The sequence below is a fragment of the Schistocerca gregaria genome, chromosome 8, assembly GCF_023897955.1.
Source record: "Schistocerca gregaria isolate iqSchGreg1 chromosome 8, iqSchGreg1.2, whole genome shotgun sequence".
NCBI lineage: Eukaryota > Metazoa > Arthropoda > Insecta > Orthoptera > Acrididae > Schistocerca > Schistocerca gregaria.
The window spans coordinates 158,220,710-158,243,335 of NC_064927.1; the positions used below are offsets into that span (position 1 = coordinate 158,220,710).

At 41.4% G+C, this 22,626-nt stretch overlaps 1 protein-coding gene across 3 annotated transcripts in view; it reads left to right on the plus strand.

Moving 5' to 3' along the window:
- Positions 1-22,626, plus strand: part of LOC126284413 (protein abnormal spindle-like) — a 193,522-nt gene that overhangs the window by 112,902 nt on the left and 57,994 nt on the right. For all 3 annotated transcript variants that reach the window (XM_049983327.1, XM_049983328.1, XM_049983329.1), the window contains exon 9: positions 51-391. In XM_049983327.1, the coding sequence (XP_049839284.1) occupies positions 51-391 (341 nt within the window). The remainder of the gene's footprint in view (positions 1-50; positions 392-22,626) is intronic.

Here is a 22,626-nt window from a genome sequence, read left to right on the forward strand (position 1 = left end):
ACATAACGCACTTTTTTCTCTGTGAAAACATATTTTTGCTCATTTTTTAGGTCTAAAGCAGTATATCTTAAAACTGCTTCTATGCTACAATCCTCTGTGGCTGCGAATAGGCCTGGAAACAATTTACGGAAAAAATATTTTACTATCATCCAACTCTGATGTGCAAGGCTTAACAGCATTTCTTGTGCACAATTTTCTGGAAGACCGTTACATCAAACAGAAATACAACCATTCTAAAGCTCTGCATATGTATGACACAGCATATGTTCAAGCTATGAAAAAGTTCATATTAAAGAAGTTTTTCTCTCTTGTATACGTCCTAGATCGAGCAAAAGAGAGAAAACTGATTGGTCATGATCCATGTTTGTTCAATAAAAATGCTATGTACAAGGTATGTATCTATAAACATCTAGTATTCTAATTTGGAAGTTACCATTGCCACTGTAGATTGCTTAACGCCAGCAACTTCCTTCCCACATGACAAATTATGTGTTAATGTCTCCCCCCCCCCCCCCCCCTCTCTCTCTCTCTCTCTCTCTCTCTCTCTCTCTCTCTCTCTCTCTCTCTGTGGTGAGTAGCATTCTATCAACAAACCCCAATGACTGTTGCTTTGTTACTTTCCCAATACTTTCAAAGACTTGTCTCACTATGAGGAGGCATTACTGTGTTTTGAGTGGTGGTTCATCCTCTGCACACAGCCTCTGAATTGGCTTGTCTGATTGACCAGCTGCTGGCCTCATAATGATAAATACATAATGATCATACACAGCTTATGACGAACCATTAACTGCATCACCATGGTTAATTCAGAACTTTGCAAATGCTTGTTTGATCTGCAAAAGTGAAGATCTGTCAGAGCTCCAGGTTTGTCAGCTGAAACTCTTCAAAATGTACAGTGACTTTATTAAATTTGTTCTTAGGTCTTTTAGGTAAAGTGTCCATATATTCTTCAGGTTTCAGTTTCTCTATATGCAACTGCTGTCTGTTTGAAGTTTGAGAACCACAACATCGCATGGGATTTGGGAGATTGGGTTGTGCGTTGAGACTGAACTTTCAGTTCAGAGACAAACCCATCACTGAAAATACCAAAGAGTGAGATTTCACTGTTGCAGAATCATAAAACTGATGATCTTGGTGACAAATATGGATGTAGTTCATACTTTTTTTTTTTTTTAAAAAAAATCTAATTCAGGTTGCCACAGTTCCCATTCTAAAATTTGTGTGCAAAGAAACAACTAAGTTTGATTTTATGATAAATGCTAAACCATTTGGCTTACTCTGCTTTCTTCAAGAACTACAGTGTGTATTCATCCAAAGAGGACAATAGTGTCATATTATCCTTTCTGTCAATAGTTCTGAAGTTGCAAACATGTAGAAAATTGGTGAAAATTTCCCAAGATGAAAGCTTTCTTGATGTCTTACTACTGTCAAATACATAAAGTGTTCACTTGCTTTTTGATAGGGTGCTTGAGGCTTCATACCTTTGAATTCTTACACATGTAGATGTTTCTCAGTTGGTGTTGAGACAGCATTTGCGTCTGCCATATTAAGTTGGAGAATACGTACTACAAGCACTCCATGACTGATAAATACTGAATTGTCTTCACCGTGTTTGGCATTAATATTGGAAAAAGAGTCGAACAGCTTCTGCTTTAATCTAGAATTCTGTCCGCAATGTGCTCATAAAACCATTGCTGATGCTCTTCCCTTTGTTCGAGTAACTAGTCAGAAATTATCATTGTCCTCTGCATAATCTAATTTGTAGTAAATTGGCGATTGTCATTTAGTTACTGTAGCAGATATTGTAACTAACATATTGTTACATTTAGTCTTGCCTTAAGAGGAATATAAATTATCTACATTCATTGTAAATTAAATCTGTTTTTGAGTTCTGTAACAGCTATAATTATTCTCAAAAAGTTTTAGGAAACTAGTAATTCTTACCGCAGATGTTTCTGTTGGCTTAACAGAAGTCTCATTTTGTGTGTGCTTCAGTTCTTGTAGCGAATTAGTAATTTTTTAGCTCAACAAGATTAAAAGGTTATCAACAGGCTTAAAGTTATTTGTTCACTGTCCCATAATATGTGTTAGCAGCGAAAATGCAGCCCCACTGTGAATGCTGTTCTTGAACACAGGACGAATTGGTTGACATTAATAAGCATTTGGAAATTGCCCGGACTGCCATCAAACGATTGACAACCGTTGCAAATTGGTATGTTGGAAAAACTCCAGAGTGTCACGTACCTGTGGTATGGGTACCAAAGGTATCCCAAATACTCTCCTGTGCATCCTGTCTCCTGTGCAGAAAGTGCAGGATTTGTCTTTACTTGTCCACTCAACTGTGAGTGATTTGTCAGTGGTATATCTAGGGATCCTGTACAGGGTAGATGAACAGGAAGAACTCGGGTTGTTATACCGATCCCTGTACCCAACAAGTTCAAGGTGTTGTCTTTCACTGAAACTGAAACTGAGCCAGTGGAACTCACTTCCTCTTTTGTGGAAAGCTGTTCTGTCCAGCATCAGGAGCAGGCAGTTGCAAAAGGGGAGGGATTATTAATTGTTTGCAGTTGAAACATATGGCAAATGACTGTACCCCTTATGAAAATAGCAGCAATGAACAGGAAAGGACACAGGTGCACTTAGTGTGTATGCCTGTGGCTCTCATTCAACATGTTGAAGAAGCTATTCTGTCTGTCATTGAGGGAACAGGATGCGGCCAGCTGCAGATTGGGGCACACATTGTAACAAATGATGCCTGTCATCTGGGCTCAGATGTCATAGTTGTATTGTTCCAGCGACTGGTAGAGAAGGTTGAGAGAACTAGCCTTGTGCGCAGAGTTTTAGTGGAACTCACAATTTGAAACATTGTCCCCAGAACTGATTGTGTCCCCTTGGTTCTGTGTTGAGTGGAAGGACTGAAACATAGACTTTGAAGGTTCTGTGACAAGCTAGGTTGCAACCTCCTGGACTTCACCATAGGGTTGAGAACTGTAGGGTCCCTCTAAATCGATCAGAAGACTCTCCATCCAATCCACATAACAATAGTTGCAGCAAACACAGAATTATCAGTGTAAGGTCGAAAGAATTGTCTCTGACAGGTGAGAGTATTAAAGTCCTAGTAGTTGACTGGCAAAACATTCATAACAAAATGCCAAGAGTTTGAAGTGTTCTTGAAAAACAATGAAGCTCGCATAACACTAGGTACAGAAAGCTGGATGAAGCCTGAAATTGATAGTGATATTTTTGGAGAGGAGTTTAGTGTATATCAAAAGGATAGGCAAATGGAAAATGGAGGTGGTGCATTTGTTGCAATAGACAAGAAACTCTAATCCACTGAGATAGAAACTGAATCTGCACGTGAGACTGTTCAGGCAAGAATCAGCATTGGCTGGGAATAAAATGGTAATTTGACCCTTCTGTCACCCACCAGACTAATCTCCTGATGTAACCGAAAACCTTACAGAAAACCACAATTCGCTTATACTTGAGGTCCCCAGTCATACTGAAATCATCAATGGAAACTTCAATGACCCAACAGTCAATTGAGAAAGGTAGTTTTCTTCGTGGTGCAAGTGATAAGATATCCCTCTGTTAACTACAATCTACTGTTAATGAGTATCTTCAACGGAATGATCTCCCCCGTGCCAACCAGCGTGGATTCTCAAAACATTAATCATATTTTTACTCTTGAAAGATAAAAAACCTTGTTTCACAAAGCGCCTAGCATCCAGCACATGTTGGTCCATCGATTCCTCATATGATTTTGAAAGCATTTTAATATTTTTGAACACCTAAGTTGATTTATGAATGAATCATAAGTTGGGTTATGCGAGCTGAGGCGAATGAAGCCAAGCGGTTGACTACCAATCACTGTCTGATTACATGGTAGATTGGGTTTGCGAATAATTATTGTTGTTATATTTACTAGCGAAATCTATAGATTCAGACAACCAGAGTGGGGCTATAAAGCAGGTCCTCCCACCACCCAACGTGTGGCCCACGAACCCCTTAGGGATCCGCCAGCTCTTTTTAGTTGGTCCGCGTCCACTTTTCACCAAATCGTGTAAAGTAATGAGTAAAATTATTGAATAAAAATGTACACAGTTTAGTGCCGGAGAATGCGGCTTCTCTGATTGGCTGTTTTGCAACAATACGGGGGTTGTTTGTGCGCCGGCTCACGGCACTAGATGCGCTGAAACCTTTTACGCATGTGCGGAGCGACCTTTGTCGACCAATCACAGTGCTCGCTATCACGTATGTGGCCCCAGGCATCATTAAATGTTAAACTTGCTTTGTCAGTGCAGTACCTATCTCATAAGTCGATTTTGGACCAGTTTATTACTTCTAACATGGATCGATGGCTGAAGTCGGGATAATTGAAGAAGGGTGCAGTTTCTCCATACCTTCACAACAAGGGAAGTTTCCAGTTAAAATGAATGAGGGGGGAGGACAACCAAAGGAAGAACAATCACAAGAAGCTCCACAGCTGGATTTATTATGTGAAAATGCAGCAAGTATTCCATTAGTTGCAATATCCTGTGGAAGTGGAATAACCAAGAAGCGAAAGTAGAACAAAAGCTATTTAGGTATTGGCTTTATGGAGACAGATGAGGGTGAAGCTCAGTGTGTAATTAGTGTGCGAGTCCTTCCGAACAGTTCAATGGTTCCAGTTAAGTTGCGCCATCATTTTGAAGGTACTCACCCGGATTTCCAGGCTAAAGACATCGATTTTTTCAAAAGCAAGAGTGCTGAACTAGCTGCTGCTCAGCATTGCATGGGAAGGGAGGTCATTGGGAACATGGCACTTGCATTAAGAAGCTTTCAGTTCCCATGGGCTTCGCTCTGAAATTTAAAGTTACTGTGCTCTTGACTGACTAGGTGTTCACTGTGGATTTTCGACTGAAGAAGGGGTCCGCCAGGTTAGGAAGCCCTGCTATAAAGCATTGTCTCGGTTCAGAAATATCGTAGATCTAGGGCTGACGCACAGAGCAGTCCGAGTTATAGTGCGAAAGTGGGTAGTCTCCATGTGACCCGTGTTTACATTATTTACTGTTCTTGCTGCTTCCTCTTCATTAATGCTCTCACATCAAATGAAAACAAAACACATTTATATGGCCGGAACCTCGAACCTGTTCGTCAAATTCGTGACCACTGCTGTACTCACACTTTAACAGGGATCCATAGTGTATTTTAAGAGTATGTAGGATTTCTTGATCCTATCTGACTGCTTTATCCTTTTCTTTCAAACTCTGCAAATCCTTGAATAGTCACATATGAAACAAATGACACAAATGACACAACTCAAGCCTTTTATTTTCTATAGGTCCACACAGATCTGCATGGATTATTTCCCAGGTTAACTGAAACACTGTTGGTGTCACTGGACACTCATCTTGTTGCTTCCCCCTCAGCATATGAACCACAAAAGTAATTATCAAAATTAACATTGATTCCATTTCTTGTCAAGAATTTGTATACATGGGGTTCATTTTGATGACCCTGTCGCTGGAAGCCAGATTAGTCTCAGAAATACATGGTGTTCCAGGCTGGTTCACTTGAATTTCCCCAGAACATACACCTCGTGCCTAAACAATGCCGTTTTTTTTAACAACTGTTTCAATGAATTGAGTGGCAAACCTTTGTCAATTTCTGATGTCACTCGAAACAAATTATTCCTAGCAGTGGATGTACAAAACAGACTGTACACCTAAGTTAAATTCATTTCCCTATTTACTAGGGCTCTGAAGTAAATTCTTTTTGTAGAAGCATTCATTATAGAATTATTACCAAAACGTACTTCAACTGGTGCTGGAAAAGTGTAGAACATTGAAAACTTTTCACCATGATGTGTTGAGTGAGACACGGCCTCAGAATTGATGATGCAACCATTTGTATATAGCTCAACATTTAGACATTCACTTATAAATGCTTTACTGGAAAACGTAGAAAGCAGACGTAAATGCATCACCTTTAGTCTCTTCACTGTTGTGTTTGGACAGTCCCTTCTGATATGTCCTTTTTTTTCACAACTACTGATGCTATTACAACATGACTTCTGGAATTCCTCATTTGTTACTTAGGGGGATCCTTTCACTTAACTCCTTAACTGAAAAGGCAGAGAATACTTGCGACTTTAATTTTTTCAAAAGCTTAAAAGTGCAAGAATACCTGTCTTGACAATATTCTGCTAAGAAATTTAAATCCTCAGAGAAAATTTTTGCATCGAGTTAGTTACAAATGTGGTCACAACAGAGCACAACAATGCAGCTTTGGTCAGTTTCCCAGATTCTGTTCGTCATCTATAGTCAAGGTTAGAGGGAGACAGAGTCTAGTTGCCACTTTGTCATGCTGTGTAAATATAATCTGTCTTGTTTTCCCCTTTGTCTTTTCATTATGGAGAGTGATGAGTTTTATATAGAATATAGTGGGACAAAAAGTGACATCTCAGACACTGACAGTGTCTGCGAAGCGATGACAGATCAAGAAAGTGTTTCAAGCAATGTTAGTTTTTCCAGCCCCAGAAAATGTTATGAAATAGACATGACTGTGGAATTTTCTCCTGAATCACCAAGATTTCTGTTCACTGGAGCACTTTCAGACTTCACACAAAATGGCTCTTCAGATGTGATGGAATATATAAGTAAAATAATTAATGACGAGTTAGTAAATATTGTAGTCACCGAGACTAGTAGATATGCTCGAGATAAGACAGTTGCTAGCTGGAAGGATACAGTGATGAGATAAGAATCTTCTTTGGTACAATACAAAATATACCAGATATATTAGTGTAACTAGCCACTACCTGCAATGTGAATATTTCGCGAGTTACACAGCTACAAATATCTTTTGATACTAAAGAAATGCCTTCTTTCAGGCAGCTTGAAGTATAATCCTGCTAGCCATCCACAGCCAAAACTAAACACAATCTGGTCTATTTTAGAACATTATAATGAAATTCAAAATTATTTGTACTTCTGAGAGGGCTGTCACCAAGGTGAATTTATGTTAAGTAAAGGGAGATTAGTTTGGGTTCAGTATCTGCCACTAAGGAGAGCAAGAATTATTATAAAGACATATATGTTGTATGAGTACAAGTCTGGTGATGTATGGTCTGTAATTATATACACAGGTAAGAGCACGGTATTTTTAATGAAACATCTTCTCAACAAAGGCTACTGCCTTACAGTTGATAATTTATACACTCCTCCAAGCTAGGATATCTCCTAATTGCTAAGAAGATAAGAAATTGAAGAAGGGTGATATTGTTGCATTTCAGAGGAGTAAATTTACAGCAATGAGATGAAACAACAAGAGTGATATATATATATTTGGAACACTGTCCACAATGCAGAAGTGTAAAATATAAATACAAAGGGTAAACAGGTAACAAAACCAGTAGGAGTCATATCATATAACGACACAATGGGAGGAATGGATCAAGTTGACCAGTGTATACCAGACAATCCAGTAACACAGAAAAGAGGGCAAAAATACTGAAAAAGATATGTTTCCATATACTTGAACTGGCTGTTTAGAATTCATTCAATTTGTACAAGAAATGTGGAGGAGTAAAGGACATTTTTCATTTTTATGTGGCAGTGATTGAGATGATTACAACCAAACAGCACAGGAAGAAATTCTCCTTGAAAGTAGATGGTCGTCCATTCCCGAGCACCAAACCCATTTGTCTATCTGACCATCGTTTCCCATCATTCACTCCACTTGCTGCAAAGAAGCAGAATCCTACCACAATATGTGGGATGTAGAGCAGAGTTTGAGATGGGAATGGGAAGAAAAAATAGGAGGGACTCGCGCTATATTTGTGAGGATTGAAATGTAGCTCTGTATATTGTACTATATTTGGGAATCTCTTACATAGCCACAAAAATATGTGATTGTGTATTATTGAAAGTTTTATTGGAAACAGTACAGTTTCGAAAGAGATTGAACTAAAATATTCTGTCCTAAAACATTTTATTCTATGTGGAATCATGTTTCAAAAGCATCAGCTGTACTTAGGGTTTTAATATAACATGTTTTCAACAGTCTCTAATTACCCTTTAAGTTAATAATTCGTCAAACTATAGTTTGAAATAACCTATAACCATAATAAAGTTCAAAATTAAGCAATAAAAAATTGGAAATTTTTGTACCCACTTATACAGAAAAAGTGTTAAATTAGGAGTTAATTTGATCCACTTTAGCTCTTGTTGTCCTCAATGCAGACAATGAATTCTGAGCCATGTTCCACTATTGACGTTGCTGTCTTTGGATGTGAAAACAGTCCTAAGCATACTGAGTGTGTGTTAATCATCTGACAGTGCCCACCAACCCTGTAGGAGATTTATGTAGCTATCCAACCATGTGCTCAGGAACTTGAATGTAGTATAAGTAAAATGAAGCCTTAGAGTTTGACTTCGTACCTGACCATGTCATTGCCTTTATTAAAATTAAAACTAATAATTTCCACCTAGTTGACATGAGCAGCTTGCTTTAGATGCAACCAACAGAACAATTACATTAGCTTCTAATGTTTTAATAATTATGTGATATGCCAAGGGATTGAACTTTTCCCATGTTTCAGTTTGAGATTGAGTTGCAACGTGTTCTCCAGTTTTGCCATTTTCCAGTGGCTGTGGTTGTATGTTGGCTTTTACACAAACTTCATAAATTACACAGTAAATTTCAAACAGAGAACTTCCACACATGCAGGTTTTCAGCATCTCACAATTTCTTAACCCCGTGAAACTCCAGGATGACTCCATTGTGGAAATTCCAGTGATAAATTTACATACATGACTGAACACATTGAGAAAAGTAAACAGACGACTGAGTTTTTCAAAAAACTATTACAGCAAAACAATTGCTCTGCTACTGTATCTATGATGCATGATACACAGTAACATTAACGTGTTTTAATTAGTATCTAGCAAGTTTACATGCTACACGGGCATGTACATAATATAAGGTGCTACAATAAAGTAATGAGACTGATTTTCTTTGCAAGATGTGGCAACCCTGCAGGCTTGCATAGGCACAATATCTTTGACCTTACTCTATAAACTGCTTCTAATCCAAGTGGCACATTGATGCAACTGCTCAGGCGTTAGTTGTGCTGTAATAAATTAACATGTGTTTGTCACTTGTCATGCAAATCGAACCGCATAATATTGCACAACGTTATGCCATTTCTTTTCGCGTTAAATTGGGTGAAAATGTGATGACAACATACGGTAAGCTTCAGAAGGGTTTTGGAGAAGAGGTTATGTCAAGAGCTCAAGTTTTTTGTTGGCATAAAATGTTTAGTGAAGGCAGAACAAATGTTGAAGATGAAGACCACAGTGGATGACGGATGTCATCTTGGCCAGGGTGCGTGACCTCGTACGATCTGATCGAAGATAATCCATGAAAACAATTGCAGAACAACTGAACATCAAACAAGAAATGGTTCATCTAATAATAACTGAAGATCTTGGAATGAGAAAGATTTGTGCAAAAATGATCCCCAAAAATCTCACACCACAACAGCGAGAAACACGGAAAAATGTGGCAGCCAATCTGTTAGAGCAAACAGAAATAAATCCAGAATTGTTGAGCTGTGTTATCACTGGTGATGCAAGATGGTTTTTTCAGTACGATCAAGAGACAAAACACCAAAGTTTGCAGTGGTGCTCAAAGGGATCACCCGGACCAAAAAAACCTCGCATGTCAAAGTCAAAAATCAAATGCACACTTGTGTGCTTCTTTGATTCCAAGAGAATCGTTCATAAAGAGTGGGTGCTTCCTGGACCAACAGTGAACCAATATTGCTACAAAAGAAATTTTAGAAAGAGTTGTTCTTGGCCGTGCCAACATTGTTGATAATTGGATTCTGCATCACGATAATGTGCCATCCCATACTGCTCTGCCAGTACAGCAATTTTTAACCTCAAAACAAATTTCAGTACTACTACAGGCACCTTATTAACCAAATATCACTCCGTGTGACTTTTTTATATTTCCAATAGTCAAAACGGTGGTCAAGGGTCACCATTTTTAAACATGACAAGATGTCCAAAAAGCTGTGACGAGGGTCTTACAGGATATTAAAGAAGATGAATTCCAGAAATGTTACCATCAATGGCAGAAGTGCTGCAAAAAGAGAGTGCAGTCGGAAGGAAACTACTTTGAAGAAGGAGACAAAACTAAACTTGACTAAAACGGTAAGCAACATTATTTTTTATTTATTTATTTTTTTTTTTATTTTTTTTTCACATCAGTCTCGTTACTTTGTCACACCTCGTATGACCTATGGACAACAAGACCAAAACAAAAACCAAGTTTTCTATGATGAATCCACACACACACACACACACACACACACACACACACACACACACACACACACACACACACAGTATATCCAAAATGCCTTATACGAGATACATTATGAAGGCAAAGAGTTGGCGTTCTGCTGCAGAGTGATAGGTAAACAGGAAAATAATTCAGCTGGCAAAGCAATCAGAGTTGTGCGCAGACGAGTCTCTGTAATGTGAGGTACCATCTGGCAGCAAACTGTCATTTTGCTGTTCAGTAAAAGGAATATGTGGTAGTTGAAAAAAGGGTAGTTGCAATTAGGAAACAAGAAGCTGCTGACAACCAACACCATGGTGAACTTGCTACTAAACACACTGTTGGAAAGAAGTTACTCCTGTCACGTTGACAATAGGACATAGCCCATTGATGAATAGTTTCCTCCTCCAGTAAGGTAAACTTATATGGAGATATCCTCTCTGTTTCAACTAATAATAGGATAAGTGTATCATGTGAAAATGTTAAGGCAGTACTCAGTATAAATGGCTGTCTTATATAGACCAAAAGGTTGACTGACAGATGTAGCCAAAAATCTTAGAGATGACTTCGGCTTGCAAATGTGTATGTTCCCCAGTCATACTGTCATCATTGAAGGATACTTCAATAATCTAACAATCAATTGGGATAATTAAAGTTTTGTAAGTTTGGGACATAAAAAGATATAGTGCAAAACATTACAAAATACCTTTTGCTGAAACTACATAGACCAAATGGTTTGAAAGTCGAATCACATTTAGAAAAACGGCATGCAAAACACACAAACTGACAGCACATAATAGTTGAAAGAACACAAATATGTTAACATACATACAGATTGCCAGTTTCACAATACATCATTGAAAGAAGATAATAGTGTGTACTTTGCAGTTCACAAGAAAGATACCTGACATCACTGAGCTCCCCTCTCCCCTTCAACCTCAAATGAGTTTCCAACTGCAGTCAGTCAGTTGCTTTCATCAGTCAATCAGTGACATTGTTCTCACTTGCAGTATATTCCAAACTTAAACTGTCGGCTCCCCTTGCACAAAGAAAATCTTTACATCAGTATGCTTGATTCTTTCGAGCCCACGTGTCTAGTGCGTAACAGGTGACTGGGAACGGTAATTCCCAGCTCCGGGTTGACAGGTAGCATTCCACATACCAGCTGGTACAGGCCAGGCCCAGGGAGGGGCAATTGCCTGAACTGCTACCTTCCCAAATAGCCGGTTCGTCCATCTGTCAGGTTTTTAGGAGGTGTGAACAATCACCGAAGGCGGGTGCATCTCCTTATGGGGGTGGGGGATGCAGTGAGCCAATCATCTTCACAGTCAACGTCTACCAAACAAAATGAGGTTAATGATCCAATGACGCTTCGTGCTGCACCACGGTTCCTTGTGGTTTCATATTCTGAAGACAGTTTGACCTTTGCTACTGTAAATCCCTTCATTATTCAGGTGGTGTTGGTGCAATTGCTGGCCCTGTGAAATCCTGCTCTTGTTTACAAAATGGCACATTGCTTTTGGCACAACAACTACTTGCAGCTTTGCTCCTCCATGGATATTCTGTTCATTTTGAGACCCATTAAACACTGAATTCTTTCCATGGTGTTATTAACACTAGGCTGCTTAGTGGTCTGACCCAGGCAGAAATCCGAATGTACCTTTCGGGCAGGATGTCATGGCAGTCCATCAGGGGATGAAAACGGTAGATGTGTCCTTAGTACCCACATGCACTCGTTTTCTCGCTTTTGATTCAGCGGTGCTTCTGTCAAAGATCAAAGCAGGCTATGAAGTTATCACAGTCCGACTGTGCGTTCGGAACCCTATGTCCTGCTAGCAGTATCATTTTTGCAACCACACCTGAATGTCTTGTTGACTCCCGGCCAGATGTGTAACCTGGGGTAGGAATGCTCATGTCCTTCCAATCAACAAATGTTTCCTCTGTTAGCCGGAAAGGTTCCAAGAAGTCAAAAGCAAACGAACGTCTCCTTCGCCGACTTGGAGATCTCCTTTCACAGTGTCGCCATGTGATACACTCGCCAGCCGACCACTGTGTCGCAGGTGCACACATCCTACCATTTCTCTTGACACCTTTGTGGATCTCATGAAAAGGATCCTCCAGCCTTTGTGACCTGTAGCAGAGTCTTTGAAAGCTGGCACTCAACAGCCAGCAAGGCTATTACCATTCATTTGTTCTCTGCTTTCCATTCCCCAATATGACTCTTCTCCAGTGGAAAATTTGCGCCATTAGATCCGACAAAGAGGAATCATGGCTGCTCTTGAAATTGCAGTGTCCTCTTATTTTCTGCCTCCAATAAACAAATGTGCGTCCTCGCGACTGCTTTGACCTCCAGCATTTCCTTCTGGTTCGCTTTGACCTTCCCCAAGAACATCATTCCATCTCATTGGGGAGTCATGCTTCTCATCCGGGACGACATTCATAGCCAAGCCATCGCACCGAACACTCAGACTGCAAGTTAATGCAGTATGCATTATACTTCCTCATTTCACCTTTTCTCTTTGCGACATCTGCATTCCTCCATCATTTCTTGACACCAGGGCAGACTCCCTCCATCTTATTGGTCAATTCCTCAGCCCTTTTTGCTTCTCAGTGACTTTAATGTGCACGATCCCCTTTGGGGCTCTTCCAGAATCTGTCCAAGAGGTTCTGTTTTGGCTCACCTCAATCAGCTGAGCTGCATCTATCTTAACACTGAAGAACCCATGTTCCTTTCAAACTCCAAGGCACCTACTCCCATTTGGACCTCTCATTCGGCACTGCTTAGCTTGCCTGTCATCTTGAGTGGTTCATTCTCTCTGACAAGTCCTTGAGCAACTATTTCCCTTGGCTATTTGTTTGCTGGCCCCCTACCCCACCCATATGTAAACCCAATTGGCAGCTTCCTAAGGCTGACTGGCAACTTTCAGTCACCTGGTTGACTGAGACATGCCACGATAAAATTCGTCTGGAGATGTGCAGTGTTTTTGACAGTCATTCTACAATGGTGAAATGTATTCATTATAAACAGCTGCGTGCACAGTACCATCACATTCTTTGTGATAGCATAGAAGCTAGCTAGATTTCGTTGTTCTTTTAACAGTTTTACTCCCTCTCCAGTTGCAGGGGGCAACCACCATTGGCTCTCTGGGTCCAAGGTCCATTCTGTGATTTCTGACCTACTATAGAAAATAATGTTGTTGTGGACCCTATTGCTATCTCCAGGGGAGGGGGTGGATCTGCTGTCGACTTCATTTTACTTTCTATCCATCGTAGCAATATGGCTAAGGACATTCAGTCTTTGGTTTGGACTGTTTGCAGCTTCTTTTGTGGATCTTTCTCCAAGAGGTAGTCCTTGTTTGTAGTTCTCTTTCCTGCTGTCTATTGTGCTTAACTTGTAGTTTATTTTAATTTCTTTTTCGTTTTATTGTTGTAAGGTTATTACATGGGTGCTATTGACCTCACTTGTTTTTGTGCCCTAAAGCAGAATGAAACAGTCTCTTTCGTCAGCCATCAAATATGTCACAATGACATCTAAATGATGAATTTTCCAGTTTCATTCAACTGCTATTCCCATTAGTAGTCACAGACTTTCCATTTTTACCACAGGACTGTAACATTTCCCAGAATTAGTTCCTGGGCTTTGCTCATTGAAAGATATGGAAATGCCCATCTTTTGGTGCCAGTGGCTGCTCCAAGGTTTATGAAATGGTAAGAGTTACAGGAAAGATGCCCAGAACCCTGGTTCAGATGAGACTTACTGGATGATATTTTCATCAGATATATTATCTCTGGCAATTGTTATTGCCTGTTAATGTGTGCCACAATCTGCAGAATTTAACAATTTCTGAATACCCAACCATTACATCAGGTTGTCCTTTTGGTTCAAATTTGCTATGCTGGTTTTTCATATTTGCCCCTGCACAACATGTGAATAACCACATATGATCAGTGTTTGGTTCTCATCAGTGCCATTGTTTACAGGGACTTTCCCCATCATTTGCTATTGTTGGACATAGTGTTCACAAGTAATTTGCTGCTGCTATTGCTTCATCCCAGAAATTTTGTGACATTCCATGCTCCAAAAGCATACAGAACACAATACTTGGAAGCGTTTGGTTGAACTGTTATATGTATTGCATTCCCCCTTTACTCATATACTCACATGCTTTGTCCAGATGATTCACTCACTATAGTAGAGACATATCAATTCCTAGGACTGGTTTTCGACACTCGATTGACTTGGCACCCTCATCTTCGTCAGCTTAAGCAGAAGTGCTGGCAGCACCTCAATGCCCTCCATTGCCTCAGCAACACCAATTGGGTTGCAGATTGCTGTACGCTGCTGCAGCTCTACAGAGTCCTTATCCAATCCCAAATTGACTATGGGAGTGTGTTTTATGGTTCGGCAGTGCCTTCAGCATTGCATTTACCCGACCCTGTGGACCACTGTGGGGTTCGATTATCGACAGGAGCTTTCAGGACGAGTCCGGTGACCAGGGTACTGGTAGAGGCTGGTGTCCCTCCTCTGCAGTTCAGGCATGCACAACTGCTCGCCAGTTACGCAGCACTCATTCATGGTTCCCCTGCGCACCCGAATTACCGTCTCCTTTTTCCGCCTGTGGCAGTCCATCTCCCGCACCCGCGGCCCAGATAGGGGCTAATGATTGTGGTTGACATGCGGTCCCTTCTCTTCGAACTGGAGTCCTTCCCTTTATCACCTCTACTTGCGGTCCATTCACGTACGCCTCCATGGTGTACACCTTGTCCGCAGCTTCGTCTGGACCTTTTGCATGGCCCTAAGGACTCCGTTAACCCCGTCGCTCTTCGCTGTCACTTCGTCTCGATTGTTGACGTGTTCTGGGGCTTTCGCTGGGCCATACTGTTGCCACAAAATGGCCCAAAGTGAGCTGATGGTTGTGAGTGCGACTCTCATGCTTTTAAATCGCTCAAACAATTCATTTGTTAGAAAGAACAAGAAGAGAAATTGGGCTTTCTGGATGTATCCATTTTTAATTAGTCAGAATGAATCATATAATTCAACTTGTCAATTGATGCTGGATACATGTCTGTCCCAGAATTTTAGTAAAATGTTATTAAAAAAATGATTTCAGATATCTTGTCCAAACAATTCATAGAAAAATTGCAAACCATAATAACGAGTAAAACGACATACATTTTTGCTCAGACATGTGAGTGCAGTGATGTTGGTGAGAGAAGTAGGAAATGGAGGTGAGAATTAGAGAGAAGCATTTACTGACAAGAACAGAGAGAGGTACTACCCGACAATTTGAAATACTCTCCACTCTTGATAGGGGGCATGGCAAAATGCTGGAGTTGTCTTCACTAAAGTAGTACAAATTGCCTTTGTTTGGATCTTCCACAATTATTTCCCCACTTTATTTTATGCTACTAGTGCAGCTATTTTGTTAAAGATGCCCTCAATCCTTTATTAATTGCCTGAGGGACTGATATCAAATTACACGTAATGTCTGGAATGTAAAACTTCTTACAATGCCAAAACCAGTACTTTGTTAATATCCACCACCAGTTACATTTACTGATTTCATGTTTGATGAAAATGACAAATTTTTCACGTTGGTAACTCCAGTGGTCTGTTGCTCTACTGTCAGAGATCCACACATTGCCCCTTTTGTTTTCCCATAATGTTGTGTATGTTGCCTGTGAATATGGCACAGTGTCCAACATGATCACATTTAATTCGTTTCTACGAGGGCATTTTGTCATTGTGTTATGCTGTCAGTAATAAACGTTCACAAGCAGTTATTGTTACAGTGTTTGAAGCTCTTTTGTCTGCCTCCTTTTTATGGTTTGTTAGCTAACTGTTTGAAATGTGATTACCAAATGGTAGTCAGTATTTTCCAGTATGTCTGTGCCCTTGACAATGAAAACATTGTGGACCATGGTCATATGTTTCTTTGTAATTGCTATGACTATTGTCACACTGACTATTTTCATATCCTTGTCCTCTTTCAACACTTCCACCCTGCTGTGTTTGGCCTCTTCTAGCCATTGAAACTTTTAATGCGGTCAGCTCATTTTTTGTTCGTAAGTCATTCTTCTTCTAAAACACTGTGTTTGAATTTCCTGAGAGAGATAGATAGATATGTGTCCCATCATAACACAATCCGTCTCTGATCCTCCCTGCTCCCACCTAACCACTCCCTAGTCACATTCCATGAGTTCCTTACCTTCAACTTAGCCTCAGTATCTTTCCTCAGGTCCATTCTTTAGAACACCAACCATTCAGCAGAAGAAAGGACAGCCATACACAACCTCAAAACAAATCCTGACAGTCATCCCACCTGCAGACAAAGGTTCCACCACTGTCGTGGATTGCATTGAATCTCTTGCAGAAGGCTTCTGACAATTATCTGACTCTTCTACCTATCCTCTGTCACAGTGATCCCTTCACAGAAGTCAAATGTAACTTCCAGTCCCTACTTAAAGCCTTAGACCCTTCCCAGAACCTTTCCCCTGAATCCATTTCTGTTGTCACCTCTATGACACACAACGCACAACACACCCACCCTCTATATGCACCCCAAAATCCACAAACCCAACAGTACTGGATGCCCCAATTTATCTGGTTATTGTTCCCCCACTGAAAGCATATTGGCCCTCAGTGACCAACACCACCAACCAATTGCCCTTATTTAGCCTCCCATGTCAAAGATATCTATTAGTTCCTTTACTGACTCACCATCATTTCCATCTCTTTACCTTGTGTATCCCTACTCACCACTGTTGACGCTGCTTCCCTGTACACCAACATCCCTCGCCCATGATCTTACCGCTATTGAACACTACCTTTTCCAACGTCCTTCAGACTTCAAACCCACTACCTTTTTCCTCATTCACCTTACTATTTAATTGACAACTACTTCCCCTCTGAAGGGAAAGTATACAAACAGATCCATGGCATAGCTATGTCCATTCACATGGGACCTTCATTTGTCAACCTGTTTATGATCCATCTAGAGGAGACCTTCCTAGCCTCATAAAATACCGAACACTTAGTCTGGTTCAGATTCATTGGCGATAACTTCATGATCTAGACTCAGGTCCAAGACACCCTACACTAATTCCTTCACAACCTCCACACCTTCTCTCCCATCTGTTTTACTGGATCCTCCTCAATCCAGTGTGGCACCTTCCTGGATGTTGGCTACCTCCCTCCTTTGACAGTTCCATCCACACCTCTGTGCACATTACACCCGCCAACCATCAACAGTACCTGCATTTCGACTGCTGTCATCCCTTCCATGCCAAAAAATACCTTCCATACAGCCTGGCCACCTGGGGATGGCATAACTGCAGTGATAAGGATTCTCTTGTCCAGTATGCTGAGGGTCTCACCAAGGCATTATCCCCCAGACCTAGTCCACAAACAGCTATTTCCCTCACATCTACAAACCTCCAACCAACTGTAAGAATCAGCTACAAAGGAGTGCATCCTTGATCACCCAATACCTCCCGAGACTGGAACAACTGAACCATCCTTTGTCAGGGCACTGATTACCCATCATTATGCCCTGAAATGAGGGATATCCTACCCAAGATCTTTCCCACCCTCTCCTAAAGTGGTGTTCGATCACCCAACCAACCTCCATATCATCCTAGTCCACCCTTATGCCACTACCAATGCCAATCCCTTTACACAGGGATCATATCCCTGTGGAAGACGACCCAGGTGCATGACATGCCGAATCCACACACCCAGCACTTCCTATTCCAGTCCTATCACAGGCTTATCCTATCCCATCAAAGGCCAGCCAACTGCGAAAGCAGCCTTGTCATATACTAGCCTGCAATCATTGCACAGCTTTTTATATTGTTATGACCTTCAGCAAGCTGTCCACCAGGGTGGACAGTCACCACCAAACTGGCCAAGAGTAAAGCAGGCCAGACTGTGGCACAACATGCAGCTGAACATAACATAGTTGATTTTAACAGCTGCTTCACAACCTGTGCCATTTGGATCTTCCCCTCCACCACTGGATTTTCTGGACTATGTGGACAGAAGTTACCTGTACAATATGTTCTCTGCTCCTGGAATAATCCTGTCCTCTACCTATGGTAACCTACTGTCCCCCCACCCTCTACCAACAGTTTTCACCTCATCTGTCCAACCACCACCACCTTGTTTTCATCTCCTCACCCTCTTTGTCTGCTGCCCTGAGCCAACACACTAGCTCTTCTTCCCCCCCCCCCCCCCCCCCCTCATCCCTCTCCTTTTTCGCTCCTCCTTACCTCCCTGTCCCACAGCATCACGATGCTGTGCTTATTGGCAGTTTACTCCCAACACACTCCATCATACAGTGCTTTTCTGTCTGTGTGTGAGATGAGCTTGCTTGTGTGCGTGCGTGTGCGTGAGGGCGCGCCCGCGCTTTTCCTTTTCTGGAGAAGGCTCTGGCTGGAAGCCAAATGTGTAACTGTCTTTTTGTTATGCCTGTCTACAACTCAACACGTCATCTTTACGGTGATTAGCAACCTATCTTTTCCTTATAATTACAAGTCTGGTATATTTAAAATTGTGCTTGTCTAATGATGATGTGAAAATATGGTTGTCTCAAGACTATAATTTATTACATTACAATTACTCTTTGGGTTTATAGAGACTTATGGTTTGACATGTTCGAATTTGCATGTTGTATAAGTAAGAGGCTGAACATCATTGCAGCAGATGGAGCATCCACGTCAGCTGCCAAGTTACACTTCTAGAGTCCTAAAGTTGAAATGCAGAGGTTGTCAGTAGAGCTTGAAAGGTTGATGAGAAATAGCTGAAATAGCTAAATGTTAGTAAAGCTCCAGGAGTCAGCAGAGACTAGGTCAGACTATCTATAGAAATGGTTGATTTAGTGCTTGTTTCAGTCGAAGCAGACAGGTTGGAAGAAAGCCTGGTGAAATGTTGCAGAAGTAATCTACAAAACCATCAACCAGTATCATTGACATCCCTCTGTTGTAGAACCATAGAATGTGTTATGACCTCAAATATAACGATATATTTTGAACAGAGTGGCTTTCTCTGTGCCATTCGGTGGTCATACCAAACCTAACTCCTTTTTTATTCTCACGAGGTGTCTTGAAATCCGTGGATGGAGACTGCCAGGTGGATGCAGTATTCCTTACTTCCAAAAGGTAAAGTGTTATTTCAATATTCATGATCAAAACTAGAATCATAACAGTAAAACTGTCATCAATGCAAAGATTCATTTTAAACACCACAGTTCTTTATTAGACACTGTCCTATTGGAAGTAGTATATTGTTACCTACCTCAGAACTTTGAACTGACTTACCCAGCCAGAGGTGAAAGAAGTTGTAGGTGACAGATGAAAGTTCTGTGACTGTTTGGGAATTCTACTCTTCAGCCCTTTGAATCCAAAGTCTCGCACTTCGCCATGGAGCTGCACCTACGGGTATAAAACAAAATTTGTGACTGGTTTGAGGATTTTGTGGTAGTTCTAACACAGTATGTTATGAAACTACCTGGCAGATTAAAACTGTGTGCCCGACCAAGGCTCGAACTCGGGACCTAACAGTATGTTATGTTTGATGGACTTACTGGAAGTAGTAGTGGGAGGTGTGTCAAAGGGAAGTATGTTGGGACCAGTGTGTGTTTATAACCTGCCAAACAATATTAATAGTAACCTCAGAGTTTTTTTCATATGATTGAGTTACCTATAATAAAGTACTGTATAAAGAAGCTCCACAAATATTTAGTTAGGGCTTGATAAGATTACAAACTGGTACAGAGACTGACTGCTTTCTTTAAATGTTCAGAAACACAACTATGCCCTTCGCCAAATGCAGAAACTTGACTCCCGTAACTACAATATCAGTGAGTCGTAATCTATCAGACAACTTGTAAATATATCTGGGTTTCAGAATTTGTGGAAATATGAAATGGAATGTTCACCTCGCTCCAATAGTAAGTAAAGTAGGCAGCAGACTTCTACACGCAGTAGGTCGCTATGCAGATAACAGGTCTCTGTGGCATTGACTAGGCCGGTTTTTTTTTTTTTTTTTTTTTTTTTTTTTTTTTTTTTTTTTTTTTTTTTTAATGTTAGATTGTCTTGGGGAAAACATATAAAGGGTGCAGGTCGAGCAGGGAGAATGTAGATACATGAACCATTAGTACAACAGTTGTAAATGGTTGTAGATATATTGAGAAAGTATCACAGCTCCAAGAGCTAGTAGAAAGCTCTGATACTCAAACTGTTATAGGCACTGAAATCTGGCTAGAGCCGGAGATAAGTTCAGCCAAAATTTTTGTGAACAATTTTACAGTGTTCCGAAAGGATAGGCTATACACCGTTGGCAGTGGTGTGTTTGTTTATCATATACTGAAATTGAAGTAGATTTTTCATTGATTTAGTATGGACAGAGGTCATTTGTGGCAACCAGAGTAAATAATAATTGGATCCTTTTACTGACCTTCCAACTCAGATAATACAGCTCCTGACAGGTTCAAAAATAACTTGAGTTTGATTTCAGACACGTACACGAGTCATATGATTGTAGTTGGTGGTGACTTTAAGTTACCCTTGATATGTTGGCGTAAATACATGTTTAAATATAGACGTACCCATAAAACATCATCCAAAATTGTGCTAAACGCATTCTCTGATATTTATTTCGAGCAGTTAGTTCATGAGCCCACGCGACTTCAATGCAAGATGCTTATAATAGTTTCCACAATGGAACTTTGTTGTGAAACCTGTCAGAAAATCCAGAGATTCTGATCATATGTAAAGTATGCTCGCAGAAAGATACAAATAGTGCCTCCTCTGTGTGATAGCTGTAGGAACATGGACACAAAAAAGAAGGGAAATTTGCTGTACAGACTTGTGCTGTATGATGTTTTGAAGCTAGAGTGGCAGGGCCTGCCGGTATTTTAAATGGACCAAAACATAAGCAGACTACTGTTTATGAGTGCTTCTTGTTCGTTATTTCTGTCGTGTGCATGCAACAACTGATACAAATGCCATGTGCCCCACCTCCCATCTACCCCCTGCGGGTTCGGGGGTTCTAATAGGCCCGCGGTATTCCTGCCTGTCGTAAGAGGCGACTAAAAGGAGTCTCAAACTTTTCGGCCTTATATGATGGTCCCCTGTTGGGTTTGACCACCATCTCTCAAAATTTTCCGAAGAGCGAGCCGATTGGGGAAGGGCGCCTTATTTGGTGCATTGTGTCCATCTTACGATCAGACTTTTCGCCAGCTTATACACCGTTGAATTGCAGTCCTGTCCGCTCTCCATCTCTTGAGCATTACTCTGTTTCTGCGTGCAGATTATACCTTGCACTGTGCAGTGCCTCTTTCTGCACCGACGGCGACCATGGACCACATGTTACCTAACATCCAGCACGGTAGCCAGTCCGTTGTGGTGGGGCCGCCATGTACCCTGTTGGTTGTAGCCCCCTGACAACACAGGGATCGCTCTACTGATGCCTGCGCCGTTAACTCCCCACGTATGCCAAGGAGTAGATGCCTATCCTCCTGGGGCATCGGGACTACCGGCAATGGCCATCCTGCCAGGTGGCTCTTGCCGTGGCTGGGAGGTGCCCGTGGGGAGGGCCCTTGGTCGGAGTAGGTGGCATCAGGGCGGATGACCCGCAATGAAGCGTGGTACATCGTCTCTCGCTGGTGTCCAGCCGCCAGCAGTCTCTAAGCGTTCTCGGGCTTAGTTTAACGCTCAGAAGTACGATTCAAAAACGTTCCCTTCCCTGGCCACACCGCGGGAGGAACGTAAGTCTCAGGATGGCAGTAGCAGTTATTCGCCCTGCTTCTTAGTTTGTATGAGGGCTCATGGGGAGTCTTTTCTCTCCACAAAGCCTCAGTTCTTCGCCGAGCATTTAGAGGACAAGTTTGGGGAGGTGGAGGGCTTGTCAAAAATGCGCTCTGGGTCAGTCTGGATACAAACGGCATCCTCTGCCCAGTCACGACGGTTACTCGCTTGTGACAAGTTGGGGGATGTTGCCGTTATGATCACACCCCATAAGAGTTTAAATATGGTCCAGGGAGTTATTTACCATAGGGATCTTCTTTTGCAGTGTGATGAAGAGCTGCGCGCCAATTTAGAGCGCCGAGGTGTACATTTCGTCCGGCGCATTCATCGGGGTCTGAAGGAAAATGAGATTGCTACCGGTGCCTTCATCTTGGCCTTCGAAGGGGATACCTTACCAGAAAAGGTCAAGGTGATGGTCTACCGATGTGACGTTAAGCCCTATATCCCTCCCCCGATGCGGTGCTTTAAGTGCTGGAAGTTCGGCCA